We start from the raw sequence: 27,634 nt of genomic DNA, 5'->3' as shown, positions 1-27,634 counted from the left end.
AAAAAAACACCAAAGTTCTTTTTTCTAGTGTATACCACTTTTTCCCTCCATACAGTATCATCCATCACCTTTATCCATTCTTCACACGTGGGGGATCTTACCGATTGCCAGTTCTGGGCTATTAACTTTTGTGCCTGAAATAGGCCCCTTATCACTGCTATTTTAACTTTTTCCGATATCTTCCAGTCTTCTATTTTTCCCAAAAAGGCATATCTCCTCCCCCCTGGTTTAAGCATGGTCCCAAAAGTATTGTTAATAACTTCCACTATTCCTGTCCAGTACCTAAATAATTTTGGGCACTTCCACATCATATGTATCAAATCCCCAGTTTCTTGACACCTTGGACATTTAGCGTCCACTCTATAACCAAATCCAAAAAGTTTTTTCGAGGTATAATAAGCCCTATGTAAAAAAAATAGCTGGGACATTTTTTGTGCAGGGGACGCTGAAACCAGGGCACTACCTTCTAATATCTTTCTCCACTGTGCTTCTGTTATCTTTACTCCAAGATCCTCTTCCCACTTTTTTTTTTTATTTCTAACCAATCCGTCCCTAGTAATACATTTACTGCAGAGCTGTGCATATATCTCCAGATATCAATCCCTTAGATGACTCCCTATTCACCACTTTTTGAATAAGAGGGGTTTTACACCATACTACCATTTGATTTCTAAAATGTGTTTGTAGGGCATGTCTTATCTGAAGGTATCGGAAAAACGAGTGGTTAGGAACACCATACTCCCTCCTCAACAGACTTCAACCTGCTCCCCTCATATAGTTGGGCCAATCTTACCAAACCGCACTTTTCCCATGCACCTACTTTACCAATAGGTGTCAGGTCTGGAAAGTGCTTATTATCCCACAGTAGGGTATATTCTGTTGGTTCTACGTATCCCATTCCTTTTTTTACTGCCTGCCAGACCTTTGTAATTTAATCTTAGTGTGGGGCATTCAGAAAGGAATGAGTCAGCTTCCAGAGCTTCCACCAGTTTAACATGCTTAGCTCCCTGCAACTGCATCGGCTCCTTTTTATTCCTATCCTCCACCCTGTCCCAGCCCCTCAAATGCTGTAGCTGAGCGGCCAGAAAATGGCGGGGTGTGGGACTGCTGCTCCCCCCTCTTTTATTGGTAACTGCAGTGTCTGTAGGCCTATATGAGGTTGTCTCTTCTTCCATATTAATTCCCTAAATAAAGTTTCAATCTTTTTGAACCATTCCATTCTTATCCAAACTGGGACGTTGTGTAAATAATACAACAACTGGGGCATCCAGACAATTTTTAATTAAATTAATTCTGCCAGCTACTGACAAAGGTAGATGTTTCCAAATGTCCCGCTTCTGACTAAATCTAAACAGGAGAGATTATCTTTTATATATTGGTTTAGGTCCCTTGTTAGCCATATTCCCAAGTATTTCATTCTGTCTACCACACGCAGTTGAGCAACTGCAGGCAGCAGAGAGCTTATTGGGTCTACCGGCAGCAATGCAGACTTCTCCCAATTGCCAACCCTGATATCCGTCCAAAGTTTTCCAGTATATTCATGGCCGTCACTAAGGATACATCTATATCCCCAAGAAAGAACAGGATATCCTCTGCGTATAATGCAATCCTGTCTTCACCCGCTTCTCTTTTAAATCCCTGTATCACCCCTGCTGCTCTAATGGCAATTGCCAATGGTTCAATTGCCAAAGCGAACAACAGGGGCGACAGGACATCCCTGTCGTGTACCCCTCTCAAGTTCTATCGGGTCAGAGTACATGTTGTTAATTTTTATTCTCTAGAGGTCCTATAAAGGTGGGTCCGAACCCAAACATCTCCAGAGCCCACCATAGATACCCCCACTCCAAGCTATCAAAAGCTTTAGCGGCATCTAGAGATACTATAGCCCACGACCCCATGTTTAGCGTCGGAATCCGTAAGTTTAAATACACCCTCCTGATGTTAACACTGGTGGCCCTATTCGTTATAAACCCAGATTGATCTGGGTGTATAAGTTTTTGTATATGTCTATTCACCCTTACTGCCAATACTTTTGCAAGTATTTTCACATCAGAGCACAACAATATCGGACTATACGATGCAGTGTCTTTAGGGTTTTTCCCTTCTTTTGGCAGCACTATTATGGTGGCTTCTGACATTGAAATAGGCAGCCCCCCTCCTGATGCCACATCCTCCAGTACCTTCAATAGTTCTGGGATAAGCACCTCCCCATACCATCTATAAATTTCTACTGGAAGACCATCTGGTCCTGCAGAATTCTGATTGGCCATCCCGGCCACAGCGCACTGTACTTCCTCCAGGGTTATGGGGCTCTCTAGTTCTTTTTTCGCCTGTTGTGACAGTGTTGGCATTTCTATCCCTTCAAAAAATCGATCCCATTCCCCAGCTTTGAATAATGCTGCCTAAATGAGTGCAGAATTTCAGAGGTCCGAGAGGAGATCACCCCCACCCCCGGGCAGCCTAATCGGCGTGATCCCTGATGGGGAGTTGTTGGTTTTAACCAGCCTAGCAAGCATACGGCATACACCCTCCCCATCAGCGAATGCCGCTTGTCTCTGAAACAGGCGCTTATTCTCCACCTTTCTCATAACATGTCTATATCTTTGCTGGCTTCTAAGCCATCTCTCCTGTTTTTCAGGGGTTGGGTCTTCCACATATTGTTTTTCGGCCGCCACCACTTCCTCTGATACTCTCTTCCCATTTCCTAGAATTTCTCTTAATCCCTGCCACCTGTTGTATTATTAACCCTATAAAGAATGCCTTTAGGGTGTCCCATACCACCCCTATTGGTGCTGTCCCCTTATTTAAAGTTACAAACTCTTAATTTTTCATTTACCTTGGTTGGTCCCCCCATCAACTCTAACCAGAATGCACTTATTTTCCATTCTCTTTGCAAATTTTTGTCCTCAGCTTGAACCGTTAAAATTAAAGGTGAGTGGTCCGACACTCCCCTTGGGGAATAGACTGTCTTCTACTATCCCTAGTGCCTCCCTATTTCCAAACACCATGTCTATTCTTGATAGTGTTTTATATGAGCTGGAGAAGCACGAATACTGCTGCAAAGTTGGATTCCGGGTTCTCCAAATATCACACACATCTAATTCTTTCGTAAATTGGGCCAACCGGCTCTCCAGAGCCTTGTCTGCGCCCCAGGCGGAAACCTATCTTTTCCCCTATTGAGAACCTCATTAAAATCCCCCATCGCAAAGACTGGTATACCCTCTTTATCTTCCAGAAATTCTGCCAACCTAAATAATGCCTCCATTTTAAAGGGTGGTGGGATATAAATGTTTACCAGAATATAGGGCTTATTTTGTAGAAACACATAGCGTCCCTCCGTGTCTATTATAACTTTCTGAGGAACAAAGCGCATCCCGGTTCTAACCATTATGCTCACCCCCACCTTGCATATGAGGAGTAAAACGAATGGTATTGGAACCGGAATTGCTTGCTGTAGAGTCCCCCCATAGTGTCTTTTGTCAAATGTGTCTCCTGTAGACATAATATATCCACTCGGTTTTTCTCCATAATTGAGAAGACAGACATTTTCTTAACTGGGTTTCCAAGCCCCCTGATATTCCAGGAGACTATATTTAAACTACTAAATTGTGTCGACAGAGGTTCTATTATGTTCCTGGCCTACCAGACTATAGCCACCAGAACTTGGGAGTCAACCCATTTCCATTAATAACAAATTATGTTCGCTTAAGACTCTTTCTCCAAAAAACTGAACATCTTGCACCCATTAATAACCAACCAATTGTATTATACCAATCCCATTTCGTAACGCATAAGAAAAAACATTGTTTACCCTATTTACGTGACAATCCTGTGTACTTATTTTAATGTGGTTAAAGTACCTTCCCTGCTCTCCACTCCCTACCCCCATTACCCACCCCCCCCCCCCCCCCCCCCATCCCATTTGCAACCTTGGCTCCCCCCAAAGGTTTCATGCGTGACCTTTCTCCAAACTAACCCCTCATCCAACTCCTTAGACCCCCCCAGTGTATTACATACCATTCTTAAATTATACTTGTTCTTGCCCCCCCCCCACACACACACACACAAATACAACCAAAACAATAACTTGGCTGGCACATTGCCTGCCCCATACATTATAATATCCACACATATGTCTCCCCCCCTCCCCATTAGATAAACCTAAAGTCCAATAATATCATTTCTGGATTGGTGATAAAGCATCAGTGGAGAGGAGACATGTTTTTCCCCATATCATCTCTTACAGGAGAGAATTTCCCTTCCTAGGGGTAGATTTCATTTCACTTCCTGTTGTCTCCTTCCGTTTGCAAGTAGGAGTCATTTGTAAGTTGGATGTTTGAAAGTAGGGGCCTGCCCTATATGCTCTGCAGAAATTTGAGCCTAAGGTGTTAGTGTTGCCACAACACTGTAAGCCCTCAGAGTTGCTCTTGGTGGGCGCCGGAACACCCTGCTGAGAACTAATATCAAGAATTGTAATTGCATGCCATTGTTGAACAGTGGTAGAAAAATTGGGCCTATGGTGGTGCTGGTGCCACAACAGTTACTCTTGGTGGGTGCAGGAATGGGCCCTGCTGTGAAATATAATATCAAGAATTGTAATTAAATGCCCCTGTTAAACAGGGGCAGAAAAATAGGGCACTAGGCACTGGTGCTGGTGCCACAGCACTGCCACCCCTCACAAATACTCTAGTTGGAGCACAGGAATGAGCCCTGCTGCAAAGTATTGCATCAAAAATTGTAATTGCATGCCCCTGTTAAACAGGGGCTGAAAAATTGGGCCTTAGGCACTGCTGGCAGTGTCCAGAACCAAAAATGTTCTTACAAGCTATCAGCATGATCATTGAGGAGGAAGAGGATAGTCACTCAGCATCAGCATAGGCAGTCTTGAAGGGATCTGACATTTCCCAAAAAATTATTCGGTTACATCAGCATCAGGTGCTTGGTAGCTGGTGGTGATCCAAGACTGATTCATTTTTATAAAGGTCAGTCGATCAACCCAGTCGGTGGACAGGCGCACCCTGTGATTGGTTACAAAGCCTCCAGCAGCACTGAATGTGCGTTCTGAAAGAACGCTGGATGCAGGACAGGCCAGTAGCTCAATTGCATACTGTGCAAGCTCTGGCAAGTGATCCATCCTCAAGACCCAGTAACCCAGAGGATTTTCGGTGGGAAAGGTGTCCGAGTCTGATCTTGCCCCTAGGTATTCCTGCACCATGTAAAACAGACGCTGGAGATGGCTGCTGGAACCGATCATACCTTGGGGCTGTGGACTAAAAAAATTGTCTGAACACATTGGTCAGACGGCCACCACCTCCGCCGCTCCTCCTTTGACTGACTGAAGCCTCAGCAACACGTTGTCCAGGAACAGGAATTTGTAACCACCTAGTCTCTGGGAACGCTTTGTATAGACCTTTCTGCAAGGCCTCCCGAAGATGTTTCATCCTCTGCTCCCTCTGCGACGGCAAGAGAAGGACCGCAACCTAACCCTTGTAAAGTGTATCAAGGAGGGTTGCTAGCAGTAATGATTCCCCTCCTTGATTTGATGAATACGAGGATCCTTCTGCAGGCTTTGCAGGATCAGAGAGGCCATGCAGCGTAGGTTAGCTCAGGCATTCGGTCCGGAGTCCTCTGGGTCACTAAGGATGACATGATCCGCAGCCACCTCCTCCCAGCCACGAGCAAGTCCATGTGTTTCTTGGGACTGGAAATGATCCCTAAAAGACTGATGCCGAGTGCCCGGCTCCACCTTCATGCTGACACAATCATCCTCCTCATCCTCCTCATCCTCCTCCTCCTCCTCCTCCTCCTCCTCCTCCTCCTCTTACTGTGTGATCAACGAGCCAGCGGGAACACTGGATAAAGGGGGCCTTGAGAGGTAAGGAAGTCCTCCTCTTCCTGCCTCTGTTCTGCCTCAAGTGTCCTGTCCATTATTCCACACATGTGCTCCAACAGGTACAAGAGGGACAGTGTCACTGATGCATGCACTGTCACTGCTCACCATCCTTGTGGCCGCCTCAAATGATGTCAGGACAGTGCATGCATCCCTGGGGAAAAAAACAAGACCCTGTCCTGGTGCCATAGTCGCAGAAGTACTCATGGCCCTCTGCTGCGTGTGCAACCGCTGCAGCATGGCCAACGTTGAGTTTCACCTGGTAGGCATGTGACAGATTAGGCGGTTCTTGGGCAGGTTAAATTTCTTTTGGAGGTCAGCCAGCCGAGCACTGGCATTATATGACCGTCGGAAATGCACACAGACTTTCCTGGCATGCCTCAGGAATCCTGTAAGCCCAAGTACCTGCCCAAGAACCGCCGTACCACCAAGTTAAGGACGTGAGCCAAACTGGGTACATGGGTCAGTTGTCCCTGTCGGAGGGCGGAGAGGAGGTTGGTGCCATTGTCATAAACCACCATTTCTGGCATAAGCTGGCGTGGTGTCGACCACCTCTCAGCCTGCCCCTGCAGAGCTGACAGAATCTCTGCCCCAGTATGGCTCCTGTCCCCTAAGCACACCAGCGTAAGCACCACATGGCATCTTTTTGACTGCGTACTTGCGTAGCCCCTTGAACGCCTACGGAGCACAGCTGGTTCCGAGGACAAAGCACAGGAAGAGGCCATGGAGGAAGAAGAGGAGGAGGGGGTGGAGGAGAGAGGTGTGTCAGAATCACCAGTAGTAGCATTTTAGAGGCGTGGTGGTAGAACAACCTCTAACACTACTGCACCACCTTCTGCATCCTTCCCAGCTGCCATAAGAGTCACCCAATGCACCGTGAAAGATGGGTAACATCCCTGTCCATGCCTGCAGGACTATGAGTCAGCAGTAATATGCACCTTACCATTGACCGCCTTGTGCAGCGAGGCATGGACATTGCCTTCCACATGCCGGTAGAGAGTCCTGTAATCTCCTTCCATGAGGAAAACTGGCGTTTGGGAACCTGCCACTGAAGAACCGCACATTGACAACAACAAACTCACGGAAGGGGGCCGAGTATGCCAACTCAAAAGGCAGCAATTGAAGTGCTAGCAATTTAGCCAAGCTAGCATTCAACCACTGGTCATGTGGATGGCTGGGAGTGAACTTCTTTTGACGGCCCAGCAGCTGGGGCAGGGAAATTTTGCCTGGTACAAGCCGACGCCTGTGTACTGCTAGCAGAGTGCCCGCAAGTACTTGGCTGTGACACACCTAATTCTACACCTTCATTCCTCTCAGTGCAGGTTTCAGAGAGGACTGAAGGTATAGAGGGGTTGGATATTCCAGCTGATGAGGAGCAAGGAGAGGTCTGCTTTGTTCTTTGGTGTGGGTCTTTAAGGTACGCTTGCCAACGAACTGCATGGCAGGTCAACATATCTGTTCAAGCATGTGGTGCCCAAGCGGCTGATGTTTTGGCCACGCGAGATACGATTGAGACATATGTTGCAAATAGCAGCAGTGCAATCTGATGCACTCGTCTCAAAAAAGCCCCACACCAAAGAACTTTTGGCATCGCCCTGCACAGCTCTACGGTGTGTTTCAGTTTGTGTGCTGCCCTTAAGCTGGCCCCTGGAGGGCATCCTGCCTCATTGGAGTTGTGCCTCCTCCTCCTCCTCCTCCTCCTCCTCCTCCTCCTCCTCTCAGGCACCCACGTGGAGTCAGTGACCTCCTCATCCTCTCCCTCATCACTGGAGCAAACCTGGCAGTATGCTGCAGCTGGTGGAATATGACTGCCAGATTGCTGTCCTCCTAGGGCAGGGATATGCAATTAGCGGACCTCCAGCTGTTGCAAAACTACAAGTCCCATGAGGCATAGCAAGACTCTGGCAGCCACAAGCATGATACTCAGAGGCATGATGGGAATTGTAGTTTTGCAACAGCTGGAGGTCTGTTAATTGCATAACTCTGTTCTAGGGCATCCCCTCTCTCTGGGCTCACGCTACTGCCTTCCTCTTGCTGGGTATGGTCATTAGAGCATTCAAAACGCTGGGCATCCACCTGGATCGTGTACCAAAAACTGTGGTCAAACAGTTTGGGGGACGCCTCAGGAGGACATGGTGGGTCTAGGGAAGGAGTGACTGATGCCATTGAGACGAGGGAGGCTGCTTTGCCAGTACCCTGAGCCTGGGTGAGAGAGGATGAGGAAGGCTTGGACATCCACTCTACCAAGTCTTCAGCGTATTGTGGCTCAACACGTTCAGCTGCTGAAAATAAGGACAAGTGTGTCCCATGGCCACGTGCTGATGATGATGCACCGCGTCCACGACCAGTTGCCTCTAGACACAGCCTGCTTGCCCTCTTTTATTGGCTCTTGACTGTCTGCCTCTCCTTGTTGGCCTTCCAGACATACTTAATGGCCTGCAGGGAGATGAGAACACCAGCAATTGGGGTAGCTTTAGGTGCACACTGAGTAGATGACACAGTACACCGACTGCAATTACTGGTATAGGACTAGAACAACACCAGCAATTGGGGGTATCTTCAGGTATACACTGTGCAGGTGGCACAATACACTGCCTGTATCTGCAATAGGTTCACAAGAAATGTAGACACTGTCCCTGCCTGTCTCTCTATGAACGCTGCAACACGCTACACAACGTTGCCGCGCAGGCGGCCTTATATAGTGTGGGGTGTGTACTAAACCCCCTGAGCTATAATTGGCCACAGGCATCCTGCCATGCATTGTGGGCCGTGAGCGCCACACGAATATGGTGCGAATGGCCTACAAAGTTTTGGCTTCGGCGAACGCCTGGTGTTTAACTCGATCCCATCCCTATCTATCGTTAAAAGCAGGGGTTTAGTCTGCACACATTTGCAAATGCATGTGTAAGCCACAGAGCCTCGTCAAGGCACCCTGGTATCTGTGGTACCTAACACCAAGGTCTGACTTGCCATTGGGCTTGACTGGGCTCAAGCCCATGGGTCCCGCCGAGATACATAGCCAAGCGTGCTCGGCTCCGCTCAGTCATGCCCTGTTCCGCCCTATGATGGACATAACACAGGGACTCGGCGTGACTGCGAGCCGAGGCTAGTACACTCTGCTCCGGTTGGGACTGAGAGCCACTGTAATGACATTTTGACGACCCATCGCAGTTTGCTACGGAAGTGACGTTCTGTCACCCCACACTCGTCCACAGTAAGGATACACTAAGAAGGGGTAAAGCAGACATGTTAAACCCACCGGAGTTTTGCATTTTAGACTTATTTATAACATTAAAGTTAGTATATGACAGACTGCTCCTGAGTGCCAAGTGTAATCCGCAGCAATCCGGGTGCATACACGGCCGTTTTTCCCCAAATCTTCGGCCTATGCACCCCACCACCTGTCCTGCCTCAGCCTGGAAGAAAATTGGGACGAGACTGGCCTGGGATCCGCGGAGAGAGACGCCGGCCTAGTCCGTCCTCGGCCGCCGTCGCCATCTTCCCTGCCCTTCATCCTCCTCCACCACTTCAACGGGGGACCTGGCAGTGGATCTCCCCGCCATCCGGACTGCCCTACTCCGTGCCCGGTAAGGTCCAGAGGCCCGTGGGGCCACCGGGATTGTCTGCCGCGGATGCGGCCTAGTGCGGCCTAGTACAGCCAGCCAGTCCCCGCACTTTCCTACAACAGCGCCCGGCGGGAGGACGCCGCGGCCGTCTTCCCGGCCTCCACCCTCCTTAATCACGCTAACGGAGGCCCTCCTGGTGGGCTGCACGGCTCCCCTTGCCACCTGGTCGGCCCTAGTCACTAATTGGGGACCTCTGGAGGTCCGAGGGGCCCCCGGGACTGTCTGCCGCGGATGCGGCCTAGTGAGGCCTAGCAAGGCCCAGTGAAGCCTGCCAGCTACCACACCTTTCTGCCCCAGCGCCTGGCAGGGGGCCCACTCACTGGAATCTGGACACTACAGCTGTCATCTTCTCCCCCCACGCTCCAAGATCCCAAGACAGCTGAGGAAGAGGCAGTGATTGTGAGCTCCACGGTCCGCAGGTGAGGCACTGTCTTAGCCCAGGGGGCCCTTGCTTTCCCCAGACCTCGCCCCACTGTGTTCTGGACACTCTCCCCATCCCCACGGCTCCACGGCCCTCTCTCCGACCCGGCCTCCTCCTGGGTTCAGGCTCTTCACAGCCTGACTACCGCCCTAGTGGGTTAGAGCTCCGGCTAAGGCCCCTTCTCCAGGCTACACCTGGCTTGGCCTCCGCCATCTCCGCTCGGAGTCTCCGTGCCCCCCCCCCCCCCCTGGTCTGGGTGAAATTGCTTGACCATCAAGGCAGACGGCTACGGTCAGTTCACGGGAGTCATCTATTCACCAGTCAGCTCTCCCTACACAGCCTCTTCAACAAGCCCCTAAAGAGACATACCCCCCTTCTCCTGAGACTTTCATAATTTCAGTTGTTGGAATCAGCGCAAACTAGCAGAACTCATGGGCGACTAACAACGCTGACACCATGTCTTAGTATGGCTTAATATACCGCTCCTTTCCTAAGGGACCCTGCACCGCTTCATAAGCTCTCACATACACAGGGTCATTATCAGCTGCCCCCCGGACCCCTCCGGATACTACATGGGCAAAGTTGGTTTTCAAAAGAATATATATCAAGGCTTTATCCCGCCATCGACCTCCCGTCCAGCACACGTCATGGAGCGATACCTACACAGATCGCAATCTCCAGCCTTACACACGTTGGCAGAACCACTAGAGGCCACCGACCCCCTGCCCTCCACACCTAGTTCTCTTCACAAAGGTGGCTCTACCCAGCAAACAAATCCTGCCGAAGCAATTACGGTAACGGTCCTGGACCTGAAACTACAGACACTCCTACAGGATTTGACACGCAATATAGCTACAGAGGTTGGAAAGCTTGCTCGGGAGCTTAGGGGAGAGATCGACCAGCTTGGAGAGCGTACTGCCACTTTGGAATCTAAATTTGATGAGAATGTGCAATACATGCACGTATTGGAGGACGAAAACGCATTTCTTAAACACACAGTCTCCCAAATACAACTACAACAAGAAGATTTGGAAAATAGAGAACGTCGCTCAAACGTGAGGATTCGTGGAGTCCCTGAAACAGTCAGTGATAAGGAGTTGCGGGTATACTTGCTTGATCTGTTTGTCACTCTGGCTCCGCACATACCAGATATCGATTGGCGTCTAGACAGAGCCCATAGATCTTTGGCCCCTAAACCTCCTCCTGGATCCAATCCAAGGGACATTATAGTCCGTTTCCACTATTATGACAGCAAGGAAGCTTTAACTGCAGCCACACGCAATAAAAATCGCATCGATTTCAAAGGCTCTAAGATCCAGATCTTCAGCGACCTTTCTCCCATCACCTTGGCCAAAAGGCGCAACCTCCGACCAATCACTGCACACCTCCAATTACACCAAATCCCCTACAGATGGGGTTTCCCTTTTCGGCTGTCAGCATCCAAAGATGGCACACAATACTCTATCAGAGAATTGCATGAATGTGAGGCCTTCGTTCGCAATTTGGGCCTCCCACCTGTCCCGGAAGAGGACCTCCAACTCCCCCCGCCCGCTCTGGCCCCCAAACCTCTCCAAGCCCCTATGGCAATTTGGACCCCAGTTCGTCAGAGACATCAGAGAGGCTTCTCCACACCGCAACGCCCCAACGTGCCTAAACAACCTGCCTGAAGTTCCGGCGCCTGTCCGAATTGCACCTCCTTACCCTTGGTTTCCAGGAACCTATCGGACCTCTTCAGGAACTCTTCGGGGAACATCCCCCTAACTTTAAATTTCTCCCATTTCTGTAGTGCTCAACGAGCCTCCTCCCCTCCCCCCCCCCCCCCCCCCCCGCGGGGCCCCTCCAGCTGGTATTGTACTCCCAGTCGAAGGTGGTATGTCTGACCACTGTTCAAATGTTAAGAGTCCGAGGTTAATCATTCTTTGCGGGAGCGGTACATAGTTTACCACTCCAAATGTTTGTTATGTCCCTTTATAGGTCTTGGCTCCCTGAAGATTTTATATCCTTCAGGCTTTCAAGATACATGTTTTATGTTTTTTGTTTTTTGTCTCTTCATTTTTGTCTCTATATTTTACTCAGGTTATTTTTTTCAATTTTTCAAAGTTTTTACCAGGTCCTTTTTTGACCTGTCCTGGTTCTTACATGTCGCTGCAGGTTGTAAACTTGACATACAATTTTATGTTACTAGGAAATGCTGATGTGTATATGCCTCTTCCAGACCTCCTTAGATCAGAGCACTCCAACCACATGTACCAGATTCCAATATCATCTGCTAATTATTCCATGAATGTATTATGGCTCTAAAAATATTTTCCTGTAATGTTAAGGGCTTGAATTCCTTAAGAAAACGCTGGCTAGCCCTGCGGGAATTCAAATCCTCAGGGGCTGATGTGATAATGGTTCAGGAGACGCACTTCCGCCCGGAGGGCTCATTTAAATTTGCCTCCAAGCTGTACCCTACTGTTTTTATGGCCTCCAGCCCATCTGGGAAGGCTGGAGTAGCCATTTTGATTAAACGTTCATGCCCTATACGGATCCTTGCTTCGATCCTAGATCCCCAAGGTCGGTTTATACTCCTGAACTGTTCTCACCTAAACACCTCCTTTACCTTAACTAATATTTATGCCCCTAATACGGGACAAATTGGCTTCCTCACTAGAGTATTGGATCGGCTGCGCTCCTTCTCTCAGCCTTTCGCAATCATAGGCGGGGATTTCAACATGTGTATGTCCCCTGGTAGGGATAGATTAGCACTCTCTCAACAAACCCCGTCCCTCCAAACTCTTAAACTGTCCACCTCCTTTCGCAAACTAATCCGCTCCCACAATCTCTTTGATGCATGGAGAGTGAAACATATCCCACCCATCGCCAATACACCTTTTCCCCCCCCCCCACATAAATTGTATTCCCGACTGGACCACTTTCTAATAACTGCACCCTTGCTACCCAATGTGGTATCTTCTGAAATAGAGCCTATCACGTGGTCTGATCACGCTCCCATCACTCTCAATGTGACGCTCCATAACGCATCACCTAAAACTTGCCACTGGAGACTGAATGAGTCTCTATTGCGACAAGCTGAAACCAAAGATAGACTGCTCAAGAGATTGGAGGAGTTTTTCCATCTCAATGTAGGCTCCATTTCAGATATATCTACTGTGTGGGAGGCCCACAAGGCAGTTTTTAGGGGGGAGTGCATCTCAGCTGGCTCACGTCTGAAGCGGGACTCTGTTAGGCTGAGGGTGGAGCTTGTGGCCCAGCTGCAGGTCGCGGAGGCGCGGTTACTCCGCTCCCCTACGGTGGATCGCTTGCGTACAGTGACTACTATTCGCAACCACATTAAGGCTATAGACGCAAAAGACATTTCAAAATCAAAGTTATGGTCTAAGCGAAAGTTCTATGAGTTTGCAGACAAACCACATAGGATGCTTGTCCACAAACTTAAGCCCCGGCCCTTTTTATCCATTCCTGATTATATAATGCAATCAGACGGTACACCAACGCACTGCCCTCAGACCATGTCCGGAGTATTCAGAGAATATTATAACAAACTTTACAACTGCCTGAACACGGGCACACAGGATCAGTTCCCACAAGACAGGTTGGACTCCTTCCTATCATCTATTCACCTCCCAAAACTCTCACCAGAGCAACGCTCCTCCTTAAACCAACCTATCTCCACTGACGAACTAGTTGACGTAATTAAACATCTCCCCACACATAAGGCCCCAGGACCAGATGGCCTTCCATACTCCTATTATAAGACGTTCCTAGAATCCCTGTCCCCACACCTGCTGACCCTATTCTCCTCACTGCTCCAGGGCACAATACCACACCCCTCGTTCCTACATGCAGTCATAACCACTATCCCTAAACCAGATAAGGATCCTTCCCTCCCTGACAATTATCATCCCATAGCCTTATTGAACTCTGATTACAAAATCTTTACCAAGATTCTAGCGAACAGGCTCTCTCTACTGCTGCCAGCGTTGATCCATAGAGATCAGGTGGGTTTCGTTCCCACAAGACATGCGGGGGACAATACCCGCCGCACAATTGACCTTATAGACCTGCTTACTAAAACTAAAAACCCCGCTTTGATACTCAGTTTAGATGCCCAAAAGGCATTTGATCGCCTTAGCTGGCCATTTATGTTTGCGATACTAAACCACTTTGGATTTTCAGGCCCCTTTATTCACGCCCTCCAAGCCCTATACTCGAAGCCCACCTCCCAGGTACAACTCTCCTCCCATCTGTCCCGTCCGTTTTCCCTTAGCAACGGTACGAGACAGGGTTGCCCTCTATCGCCATTGCTCTTTATCCTCAGTCTGGAACCCCTAGCTGCGGCTATACGGGAATGTTCAGATATTAAAGGAGTCTGCCTCCGCAACGCAGAATATAAAATATCCTTATTCGCGGACGATGTCCTCCTAACTCTCACCCACCCGCACACATCCCTACCACACCTTCACCACCTACTATCCACTTTTGGTAGCCTCTCGGGTTTCAAAATTAATGATACTAAAACCGAAGCATTACCTGTAAACATAACCCCGTCCCTCTTATCTTCGCTTCAAAGTAAGTATAATTACCACTGGTGTCCTCACTCACTTAAATACCTGGGGGTTCGCATTACTGCTTCCTATGATACTTTATATAAGGCCAATTTCCCCCCCCTGTTCTCAGAAATTAATCGCTTGCTGACATACTGGACATCTCTCCCCCTATCCCTGTTGGGCCGAATCAATGTCCTTAAAATGTCTATCCTCCCTAAGTTATTATATTTGTTTGAAACTCTACCTGTGGCTATTCCTATGTCACAGTTGAAATCCCTTCAAAGGAGAAGCCTCCGTTTTGTTTGGAATAACGCTTCCCACAGGTTAGTGGTCCTGGCTCGGAGGAATAGGGGGGGCTCGGAGGCCCAGATTTCATTAAATACTATTATGCCACACACCTGAGAGTTCTTACCTCCTGGACCTCCCGGAAGGCCCCAAATAGATGGTCAGAAATAGAAATGAGTGTTACAGCCCCGGTACATCCTTGCTATATGCTTTGGCCTTCTACTGCCCTTCATATGCCCCAATTACGGCACATATGCCTAGCTCCCATGTTGTTCACGTTGAATATCTGGAAAAGGTGCAATGACCGCTTTTCCCTATCCTCACCGTGTCCACCGCTTTTAAATATCCTATTTAACCCAGACATCCCAGATAGCCTGTCCTATGATCGTATGCTACCATGGACCCAAGCGGGACTCTTTCAACTCCGACACTTTGTTAACCCGGCGACACGCCATTTATTGACTTTTCCCACCTTGCAAAAGCAACACCAGATCCCCCAAAGGCTTCTACATTCATACTTACAGATCAGACACTTTTTCTCTATCAAGTCCCCCTCTCTGACTCTGGACAAACCCACAGACTTTGAGAGCCTATGTGCTAAGGGTCCTTACGAACCCAGACTGATCTCTACTATTTACACGATATTACATGACGCCATACCTATGACGGTGAACACCCACCACTACATGAGGAAATGGTCTCAGATTCTACAACACGATATTTCCCTGGTGGACTGGGGGAACATATGGGAGCACACTTCCAGAATATCTCGATGTGTGACCCACAAGGAAACTGCTTACAAAGTTCTAATGCACTGGTATAGGACTCCAGATATTCTACATGCCCGTAACAGGTTAATTTCGAAACAATGCTGGAGATGTGGTGGGGAAGTCGGCTCTCACTACCATATTTTTTGGGACTGCCCCCTAGTCCACCAGTTCTGGCTCCAAGTCCAAAATCTGTTAGAAACACTGGCTGGCACTCCTATTCCCCTGACGCCCATGCATTATCTGCTAGGCCTCCCTTTCTCTGGTATTTCTAAGGCCTTGCGCAGATTGTTGTCCTTTATCTTATTGGCTGCTAAAAGGGTCATACCCAGGTTATGGTTGTCCACCTCTCCACCTACACTTCCGCAATTGATCACCACTGTAGCTGACATACGCAGAATGGAACACTTGACGGCCGTAGTGGAGGATAAGATGCAGAAATTTTCTAAAATTTGGTCAACATGGGACGAGTCTACATATGGTTCTGATGGGATTGCTCCTACTTAGATAAACCTGGATACATACATGTCCCCGAGAGAAGGTCTGAAATCTATTTTTTATTTTTTCCTTAAAGCTCTCTTTGAGGTTATATAGTCTGTTTACAGATTCTGTCTATAACCCCCTTAAAGATACGGTGGAAGATCACTACTTTAATCACATCGCTATGCCTCTATATGTTTAGATTTTGTATGCCTTGTAATCAAAGTATACCTGCATTCTTGATGCGTTAATATTCATATCTCATGTATATTTTCTTCTGTATGATGTTGAAAATAAACAATTACAAAAAAAAAAGTTAGTATATAGTGAAATACAGTACTTACAACTCCGTCTGACTACTTAGATGTTGAATTTTAAAAGCAGCAAACTTCTGTCAGATTAGCAACCCTGTAAGAAGAGCAGGGTTGCCCCTGCTTTTAAAATTCAAGATCTAAGTAGTCAGACGGAGTTCTAAGTTCTGTAATTCACTATATAATCTGACTTTACTGTTCTAAATAAGTGTAGAATGCAAACCTCCAGTGGGTGTAACAACATGTCCGCTTTACCCCTTCTCAGTGTATCCTTACTGTGGACGAGTGTGGGGGTGTACCAAGATGGCGGCAACGGAACACCACTTCCGTAGCAAACTGCGATGGGTCACCGAATATGTCGTTACACCGCAGAGAGGACCCGAGAGTCACCGAGATGCACAGGACTCTGTATCTCGGCGGCGCCATTTTTAAACTTCAAGGTTGCAAATGACACTGGGGCAAGGCTGAAGATGGATGGGCAAGGCTGCAGATGGGCATTGATGGGGATTTAAAGTTTTTTTTTTTTTTTTATTTTTTTATTTATTTCCCCTTAAACTTCCCTGCTAAACTTGGTGTGCATATTATACGCCATCACGTTATACGCCGATAAATACGGTAATGTATAGAGGGTAGGGCCCAAAAGTGACTCAAGCCCGGGGCCTCCACCACCCTAAGTCCTGCCCTGCCTAACACTAACTTATAAGTGTCCCCACAGTGGAGGCACATGCATTCTGATGGATAGGTGAGAGCAGGTGGACTGAACGATTGTACCCAGGTTGCCTGTGATATTAAGGCTCCACTGCCATATTGTGGACTTAAGACAGCTGCAGGGTGCATATTTTAGATGTGTTGTTTGTTACTCGCTGATCTCAGTATTGCTTTTTGACTATCTTGGGTACCAATCAACTGGCCCTGCCCATTATCTGGCTCTGGAGAGGTTTCCAGTCCAGGACCTTCTTTGGAGCAAGCCAAAGAAGGTGCTTTGGAGGCGCAAGAGACCTTAGTGGAAGTCCCATGGGGACATGTGTTTGCAGCTAAAAAAAATAAAAAATGCAACTTGCATGTTCATTTAAATCAAGTGGAAGTTCAGGCCTTTGAAAATGCCAGCTTTGGTCATAGGTTTCTTTAGGTGGCCCTGTGAGCTGTTGAGACCTCTGTTTTTTGTTTTTCATGAACCAATTAGCCATTTGTTGTGGTGTTGCCCACCTCTCAGTTGGACTGCTTTTGCACACCCCAAAGTTCCAGAATACTCCTTTTTGTCCTGTAATGTACAATTTAAAAAAAAATAGGATTTTTGCCTTGCATGTAAAATCTTTTTCTTGGACTACATTATGGGACATGGTGTCTTGCCCTTTGTTATTTTTATGATCTAACCCTATATTTACCTGAGGTGGCTAATACTGGGCTGTCCTTAGTGTTCTAGTTTGCCAGTGCCTCATATCCTGAAAGCAGCAGCAAAACCTTCTTCTTCGCCTTCGCCTTCTTCTCCTTCGCCTTCGCCTTCTTCTCCTTCGCCTTTGCCTTCTTCTTCTTCGCCTTCTTCTTCGCCGCCTTCTTTGCCTTCTTCTTCGCCTTCTTCTTCGCCTGTGTGAGCTGCTGCAGGTAAAAGGGAAATGAGCATAAAGTCCCACTTTCTTTTATGATTGTTTTCCATGGTACTAAGAAAAAAAAAACACAGGCAACAACATATATATGCTGTGCCTGATTAAAAATCCTTAACTGTTGGTGCTATATAAATATATACATCCAGAGTAATACCTTTTAGTGCAATATAGTTGATATTTTTTAGTAATGTGAAAGGCTTTCCTTATGTATTTAATTTTTTTATTTTTCTAGAATGACTGGAGCCTGTCACAAAAAGTGTGTTCCTCCTCACTATAAGGAGCCAGAACTGTCTAAAGGTGAGAGTGTTTGCCTGGACCGCTGTGTGTCAAAGTACCTGGATATTCATGAGCGCATGGGCAAGAAACTCACTGAGCTATCTATGCAAGATGAAGAACTGATGAAGAAGATGCAACAGGGAATGGGACCTGGACAATAGCTTTTCAGATTATGGAGCTGTACCATGAATATATATTTTATATTGGTCCTTATGTTCAAAATGATCCTAAAAGGATAAACTGTTGAAGCTTAAAACAACCAAGAGGCATCCACTTTTTATAGAAAACAGCCTGGTCCTTTGGGTTACTTTTGATACATATGGCATTTTGTATTTTTATTTCTGTTTTTTATTTTGTACTCCTATTTGATAGAGAATGGTTTTAGTATTCACTGCATCTTCCCCTTGCCTTTTAACCCCATACGTTTTCAGAAAGCATAGGCATTAGGTACAATAGAAAGATCTCCTGATTTTGTCGTTCCCATGATGGTTACGCAAATGTCTCAAAAACAATATTTTCAATAAAAATACATTATGATCATTATTAAACTATTAACAAAGTGTGCCTAAACCATATGGGGGTTGATGTGTAAGTGTGACAGTGCTGGGCTAATAGGAGTGCAGTACTGATGTCGGATATATCCTAGAATTCAGTTCATCTCTACAGGGCCTGATGTGTAGTGAAGGTGCTGTGTAAATGTACCTTGTCATGGTGTTTGGGCTGCTCCCTCTTGAATGGTCTCAACGAACACTCATTTGATGGCAAAATTCTGGGGTGGGTATTGAGGCATGCCCAGTACCAAAGTTCATGACCTAAAAAGATCAAATTGAAGTGCTTAATGAACAAAAGTATCAAATGAAACCAATTCCTTCCAGGGGAAGTGCCTCCCTCTTCCTCAGGGCTAGTGTACAGAAAATTGTAATTGTGACATCAATAAATTTAAAAATACACATATATATAATTACACACACACACCTAACATATATAATCTTGTGTTTTCAGCAATCCTCAAAAACAAAACAAAAAAAAACTACCAATCAAACAATAAATCAGCAAGAGTCAATATAATTGTGAATGCAATAGTCCCATACAACTTTGTAATGTATATCACTACCAAGTAAATTCTGCAAGAGTGCGCAAGTAGAAACGCCTGCACCACCGTGAATCCCCCATGGGCAACCTCTCGCCTCTATATTGACTCCCTCAACAAAGATCAATATGCACTTCACCACCAGATGGACTCTTTTCTTTATCATACATCATAGGACACAGAGCCTTAACCTCCCTGGCGGTATGATTGATTATGTCAGATTTTAGGCGCTGAAAGCGGTGCCATTATTTTGCATGGAAATTTGGCATTTTATATTGTAGGCCTGTAATTCTTAGAAATAATTCACTTAAATCCATCCAAACAAGAGTCTAATAGACATCCCGGGTATGATAAAATTTGAAATATGAAATCATAAATTATAATATATATATATATATATATATATATATATTATAATCAAATAAATAACATATAATAACAATTGTTCAATAATGTAATCAAATCAAAAACACTGAAATATGCTGAATTGCAGAATCTTCGCTGTCGTTCCTTTTAGTGTTTGATGAGGAATTTCCCCACAAATTGCTATCGCTCAATTCTGCGAGTGATTTTAATTTAGTATCGCTGTTTTCTAGCTGGTCTATAATCACTTTTGATGTAAAGTGCAATTTTTTTGGTTGCTATGGACAATCTCATTTCCTGGCATAAAGAACCGTATTTATAATATAAAACTGCATGCAGGACACTGGACAAACCACTAGGGACAAAGGGAATGTGTAATTATTTGATACAGTACTTTAAGATGACAGTATACTGTGTTTTTTTTACTTTTTGAATTTGGCACGAACTCCATCCCCGTGCGACGCAACGCTCGCAGGGAACGGAGCTCTGCGCTGTCACAGATTGAGCGAGACACGGCGGCTCGCTGATCACAGCGGGGAGACATCGCTGGATCCAGGGGACAAGGTAAGTAAACCCCTACATAGATCCTGCGATGGGATCCCGAGTCTGGCTCGAATACTGCTTATGGAAATTAAATTCATCCCGAGCCAAACTCGGGAATACCGCCAGGGAGGCTACGTATTTAGTTAGTGGGTTATAGCTACCTTCGGGTGTTGACACTGGCACACCCAATACAGGAAGTTGACTCCCCTGTATAACCCCTCCTCCTTCCAAGAGTACCTCAGTTTTTTCGCCAGCATCTAAAGGTGTCCGCATGAGTGAAGATGTGCTCTGCGGAGCTCCAGGAGGGATCCATGCTGGATATAAAAAGTCTCCACAACTGGATCCATCCCACCACTGTGGCTCCAGGATGGTACTCGGCCTCGCATAGAAGAACGAGGTTTTGCCTGTAACGCTCCTCTTTGAGGGCTGTACCCTAGGAACCAGGACTCTTTTTGGTCTAGCTACATTACCTAAAGCTGTCCTGAGGGGTGCTATACATTGTCCAAAGGAGTGGAACCCCTTTTAAAAGGGCCTGGTCTTTGAAGGTTTAACCACACTGCCTGCCGTGATGCGTGAAGTTTGGATCTGTCTGGTTGCAGTTCCTATGCTTTCCTCACTGCAGGATACTGCTGTAAAGTTCACCTGTATTACTTTCAATTATATTGTAAAATGCCTTAAAAACTCCTCTAGAGGGAGTAATAGTGTATAGACCCTATTTAAATATGTGCTAATACAGCGTGTGTGTCTCAGCAGCTGGAGGGGGGGTCTCTTCTCCCTCTAAATGGGGAAACTGGATAGGGATACGTGTTATGTTTTAAACAAGCATAAATCTGAAAAGCTGATAACTGCTGTGTAAATCCCCTCCCCTCTGAGGTGACTCTTGCTAAAGCACAGGAAAGGGCATGGCGCATAGACAATCAGGCTCACACCTGAAAAAGCTTAAAGCTGATACTCTGGGAAACAGTGTCTCAGAGCAGCTGAAGGAAGGATGCCACAGGACACAGAAGCGCTGATGCATGTGAGGGGTTTACACAGGCATTTGCAGTACAGGAAAAAACATTGTTTAGCATTAGATCATTCTATGCTACCACTGTTTTTCCTACTATTGTTCAAATAAATAGAACAGTTCTTGGCGTACCTTTTTGCTTTTTGTGCTTTGCACTATGGCTTCAAGGCTTACTACTAAGGCACCAAAACCACCCCAGGTGCTGGGAACTCCAGACATGGCAAGCCAGGGTGAGTCATTGGAAGCAATTGGTGGTGTAACTGCTTCTCACACTTCAGTCCCTGTATATGTGACTGAAGATGCATTCTCCTCTGCCCTGCAGGGCTTAGAAAGTAGATTAGCGGCTTTAATCGCATCCTCCATTAAAGGGGATAAAAAGCCTGCTAGATACCTCTTTCCCACTCCAAACCCCTTACCAGGGGAACAGTGGGGACAGGATGAGGTATTACCCTCAAACGATCAGGAAAAACACAGATTACTCCTCTAAGGAGGAAACAGTTTAAGTTTCAGCTTCACAATCTGAGGTACAAATCCTTATAGACATGGTTCGCTCCACTTTTCATGCTACCCCTAACAGAGTCAGCTGAAAGCCTGGTTTCTTCTTTGGGTTCCTTGAAACCTTCACAGCCAGTGGACAATGCACAAAATGCTAAAGGATCCAACAGATAAAAAGTTGGAATTCCTGTTAAAATCCTCTTTCTTTAGCAGGTACTGTTGCTCAACCAGCAATTGCAGCTATAGGCATCTGTCAGTCCTTAAGACTAGTTCAGAGGCCCTTAACGACCTCCCTGCACAACAGGCCAGTGAGTTGGCCGATTTACAAAAAGCATTTCTATTTTGCCATAGATGTTTTAAAGGATTCTATTCACCAGGCATATCGCCTCGCACTTGTGCTAGTACACATGCATAGGACCCTTTGGCTAAAGGGTTGATCTGCCGGAGCACCCTACAAAAACCTACTGTCCTTTCCCATTTCATGGGGAGCAATGATTTGGATAAATACATCCAATTTCCAGTGGAAAAAGTACTCTTTTGCCAGTCAAAAGAAAGTATAAATGTCCTTTTAAACAGGTTTTCTCTCCTGTGCCAAGCGCATCCGCCTCTAGGCAGTGGCGACTGCTTCCACCGTCCAATTTCAGAGGAAAATCGCAGGGTCAGGCCCAGGCTCAAAGGAAGACCTGGAGCCCCAAGACTACAAAGCAGAATACTAAGACCTCTTCCTGAAGAGGCATCTCCCCTCACCAAGGTGGGGGGAAGACTTCTGCATTTTGCGGAAGTCTGGCAGAGGGATACTCAGGACAGATGGGCTCTCTCCACAGTGACTCTAGGATACAAACTAGAGTTTCGGGAGTTTTCACCATCTCACTTTCTGACATCAAACGTTCCCAAGGATCCAGGGAAAAGACAATCCCCGTTTCAAGCGTTCAACCGATTATTGACTCAAGGGGTGATCGTGCAGATCTCCGCAGAAGAACAAGGTTTAAGTTGCTATTCAAGCCTGTTTACGGTACCAAAACCGAATGTAGATGTCAGGCCCATTCTGGATCTAAAAAAATCTAAATTGGTTCCTAAAAAGTCGCTCATTTGGAATGGAGTCGTTCAGGTCAGTGGTCGCCATCCTACAAGGCGAACTTCTGGCGTCCATCAACATCAGGGATGCATATCTGCATGTCCCTATATTTCCCACTCGCCAAAGGTTTCTGCAATTCGAAGTGGAACACTTTCAGTTTGCGGCCTTACCCTCCGGGCTAGCCACAGCACCACGGTTATTCACAAAAATACTGGCCCCACCTCTAGCCAGGTTGAGGGCACAGGGCATAACAGTGTTGGCGTAACCTAGATGATCTATTGTTAATAGACCCGTCAGTGACTCCAAACTCAGGGAACAGTCCAAAAAAGGGGAGAGAGACAAGAAGATGAGGCTTCAATCCATTTAGGTGACTCCATAAAACACCCTTCAAGTATGTAGCAAGTGCAACCAGAGAAAGAAATTCCTCCACCACCAGATTCAGTGAGGCTTACCAGCTGACAAGATCTCTTTTTAGGGAGATCATACGTGCTCGCAAACAAGACTATCAATCCGGTCCCTTTAAAAGGCACTGCTGGTATCTCCAACTCATGTATCCCCTTCTCAGAGCGTCTCCCGTTTCACCATAATCATTTAATGAGATAAAACAGAAAGGCTCCCATAGCGTAACTCCATATAAATCTTTTATTTGAACACAATAAAACAGATTGCAAACTCTCACAATTTTCAGCTGTAGACAAGCATTTATATAGAAACGAGCCGGACGGCTCTCTCTCGCTTACACTGCCCGTTCTTCATAGATGCAGCCCAGAAAAGGATGTTCTTGCCTCCAGCAAAGATCAGCTCCATACAAGAGCTGGCACGGATGGTCGGGTCAAAAGCAAATCCTTCAATTCGCCTTTGCATGAGGTTGTTGGTAAAGATGGTAGCTTCATTCGAAGTAGTCCCCTATGCCCAGTTCCATTCAAGACTGTTGCAAAATAGAATTCCTCTCTGCTTGGAACAAGGCGCTCCAAGCTTTGAACTTGCCAATGCGGTTGTCCCCAAGAATGTCTCAAAACCTCAGTTGGTGGTTACGAAGCCAGAATTTGCTGAAGGGGAAATCCTTCAGACCAATAATCTGAAAAGTAGTAACGACAGATGCCAGCCTCTCAAGCTGGGGAGCGGTACTAGAGGAGACGACTGGCCAGGGACAGTGGTTAAAACTCAAAAGAGCCTTACCCATCAACATCCTAGAAATTCGGGCAGTGTATCTGGCTCTGAAAACCTGGGCCTCCTTGTTAAATAATTGTCCAGTCCGGATTCAATCCGACAATGCCACGGCTGTGGCCTATATCAATCACCAAGGGGGCACCAAGAGTCTCTCAGCTCAGAGAGGTGAACCATATCCTAACTTGGGCAGAAAGGAATGTCCCATCCCTATCGGCAGTTTTCATTACGGGGTAGAAAATTGCCAGGTGGACTATATAAGTCACCACCAGTTATCTCTTCACCCCAAAGTGTTTCGGGCTGTTTGCCAAAGATGGGGAACTTTGGACATAGATCTTCTAGCATCCAGATTCAACATAAAGTTAGTCAACTATGTATCCAGAACAAGGGGTCCACTCACATATGGAATAGATACACTGGTAACCCCATGGGATCAGTTTTCACTGATCTACACTTTTCCCTGATTCAGTTGCTGCCTCGACTTCTTTGCAGGATCAAGCTGGAAAGAAAGACTGTAATTCTGGTAGCACCAGCATGGCCCAGAAGGTCATGGTATGCAGAGATTGTAAAGATGGCAGTGGAGGGTCCTTGGCCTCTCCCACTAAGGGGTGATATTCCATCCTACTTTACGAACGCTAAATTGAACGGCTTGGCTATTGAAGCCCACGTTCTGAATAGGTGTGGGCTTTCCAGGTCTGTTATCTCAACTGTAATCAATGCAAGGAAACCAGCTTCCAGAGCTGTATATTATAGAGTTTGCAAAGCTTATGTTTCCTGGTGTGAATCCAAGGGTTGGCACCCCTCGGAGATATATTATAGGCACAATCCTTGCCTTTCTACAATTGAGCGTAGAGATGATGTTGGCTCAAAGTACTATTAAGAGCCAAGTCTCAGCCTTATCGGTTTTATTTCTAAGACCACTTGCTATGCCCTTCTTTAGTCCAGGTTTTTTTTTTTGCAAGGGGTGATGCAGATTAATCCACCAGTTAAATTACCTTTTAAGCCCTTGGGACTTGAATTTAGTTTTGTCAGTGTTACAAAAACAGCCATTTGAACCATTCCAGCATATTCCCTTAGTCCTTCTGACAAGGAAGCTGATATTTTTGGTTACTATATCCTCCGCAAGGAGGGTTTCAGAATTGGCTGCTCTTGTAAAGAGCCATATTTGATTATTCATGAAGACAGAGTGGTGTTACACCCTCGTCCAGGTTTTCACTATATTGTCTTGATGTAGTGAAAGCAGTGAAAATCTGTTTAACCACTACAATACAGGGCACTTTCGCCCCCTTCCTTCCCAGCCCAATTTTCAGCTTTGCTACGCTGTATACAAATGACATTTTTATCATTTTGTTCGCACAAATAGAGATTTATTTTGGTGGTATTTATTCACAACTGTTTTTTTATTTTTTGCGATGTACGCAAAAAAATAGTAGAAATTTGGGGAAAAAAACGAACAATATTTTCTTCTTTCTATTTTAAAAGAAATCCAATAAAATCTAATTTTGTTATAAATTTAAGCCAAAATGTATTCTGCTACATGTTTTTGGTAAAAAAAAAATTCCGTTAAGTGTATAATAATTGGTTTGTGTGATCACGGACATATGTATGCAAATGATCATGTACAGATGTGTGCAGATGATCACGGACATATGTGTGCAGATAATCATTGGGATATGTGATTTTAGTGGGACATATGTGGGGGACATGTGTGTTTATACTAGGTTGGTGATCAGTGAGTAAAAATCTGTAAAAAAGCTCATACTCGCTGATCACCAGCCGGCTGCAGCGATCTGCTCTCCTCTCCTCAGCGACAAATTCCATCTGAGGAGAGGAGAGCCGATTGCCTAGCAACTGGCTGTTAGTTTACATCACATGACGGCTGTGATTGGACACAGCTGTCATGTGATCAGGAGGGCCAATCACAGAGCCCTCCTGCTGATCCGAGATGCGTCGAGTCAGGGTGACATGAGCGCATCGGGATCTCACCGCTGCGCAGGCACGCACATGACCCCCCACCTTCTGAAGCACGTTCAGGAACGTCCAGTCTGGAGAGAGCTCCCACCCGGCTGTATATATACATTGGCCGGGTGGGAAGTAGTTAAAGAGAACTGCTCAGATTCGTAAGATTGATGTCTTATTTATTTTGCCAGAAGGTCCTAAAACAAATACAGGCAGCGTTGAAATCCACTGTTGCTTAGTGGATTTGGCAAGTTATAATTCAAACTTATGATTTAAGGGGTAATATTCCCCCTATTCACGTTAAAGCACACTCTACCAGAGCGGTTAGTGCTTCTTGGGCAGTGCATCACCAGGCCTCCTTTGCTCAGATCTACAAGGCCACAACTTTGTCTTCGGTCCATACATTCACAAAATTTTACCAAGTGGATATAAGAAGGAATGAGGATATCACCATTGGGTGCAGTGTGCTGCAGGCAGCAGTATAAGTCCTCAAGGTCTGGGGGTGCCCTACGGGTTGTGTCCCCCTCCCCTCAAGTAGCATTGCTATGGAATGTGCCACTAAGTAAATACTTAAGGCTCTGTGTTCTATGATGTACGATAAAGAAAATAGGATTTTTATAACAGCTTACCTATAAAATCCTTTTCTTGGAGTGCATCATAGGACACAGAGGTCCCGTCCCTCTTCTTTTATGAGGTTTAAGTATATTGCTTGGCTACAAAAACTGAAGTACTCCTGGAAAAAGGAGGGGTTAAATAGGGGAGTCAACTTCCTGTATTGTAAAAAGAATAAGGTGGGACTTTAAATGAAGCATAGCTGAAAAGTAGGTATGCAAGGACATATCCGAAATTCATTGGCTAAATTACAGAGTTTGAGGGTAAGAAATAATAACATAATTAACCACTTGGGACCCGCGCTATAGCCGAATGACGGCTACAGCGCGGATCTCCTTTTCCGGGACTACGTCTATTGACGTAGTCTCGTGCACTAGCGGCCTGCGCGCCCCCTGTGATCGGCGAGTCTAAGACTCGCCTGATCACCGATCAGAGCAAAGGGTCCATCCCGACCCCTTATCACGTGATCAGCTGTTCATGTGATATAACGGAGCCGGTAATCGGCTATTATTCCTCCTCGCGCTGACAGCGCGAGGAGAAAAAAAAAAGCCGATCACCGGCGGCCGTGATCGGGACATCAGTCCCGATCACGGCCAGCCCTGCCAGTGCCCACCTGCCCCCTCATCAATAAAGATGATAAAATAAGTGCCCCCGTCAGTGCCACCCAGCAGTGCCCATAGTGCCACCCAGCAGTGCCCACAGTGCCACCCAGCAGTGCCCACAATCTGCCTCAACAAAGGTGCTGCACCCCAGTGCCACATATCCGTGCCCATCGGTGTCATCTACCAGTGCCCAGCAGTGCCACCTATCAGAGCCACCTATCAGTGCCCATCAGTCCCATCTATCAGTGGTACCTATCCGTGCCACCCATCCGTGCCATCTTATCTGTGCCCATCAGTGCCGCCTTATCTGTGCCCATCGGTGCCGCCTTATCTGTGCCTATTAGTGCCGCCTTAACTATGCCTATCCGTGCCCACCAGTGAAGCCTATCAGTGCCCACCAATGCAGCCTATCAGTGCCCACCAATGCAGCCTATCAGTGCCCACCAGTGCAGCCTATCAGTGCCGCCTCATCAGCGCACTTCAATGAAGGAGAAAAATGACCTGTTTGC

General features: G+C 46.5%; 1 protein-coding gene across 1 annotated transcript in view; it reads left to right on the top strand.

The window, feature by feature from the left end:
• The window catches only part of TIMM10 (translocase of inner mitochondrial membrane 10), a 140,705-nt gene extending 121,944 nt beyond the window's left edge, over positions 1-18,761 (top strand). Inside the window, exon 3 of the mRNA XM_077493206.1 lies at positions 18,170-18,761. Within this exon, the coding sequence (XP_077349332.1) occupies positions 18,170-18,374 (205 nt within the window). The 3' untranslated portion in view covers positions 18,375-18,761. The remainder of the gene's footprint in view (positions 1-18,169) is intronic.
• Positions 18,762-27,634: the final 8,873 nt, after the last annotated feature.

The sequence above is a fragment of the Lithobates pipiens genome, unplaced genomic scaffold (genome assembly GCF_037356315.1).
Source record: "Lithobates pipiens isolate NorthernLeopardFrog02 unplaced genomic scaffold, aLitPip1_a1.2 Scaffold_19, whole genome shotgun sequence".
NCBI lineage: Eukaryota > Metazoa > Chordata > Amphibia > Anura > Ranidae > Lithobates > Lithobates pipiens.
Note: the sequence above shows the minus strand (reverse complement) of the source record. Positions and strands in the feature narration are given on the sequence as shown.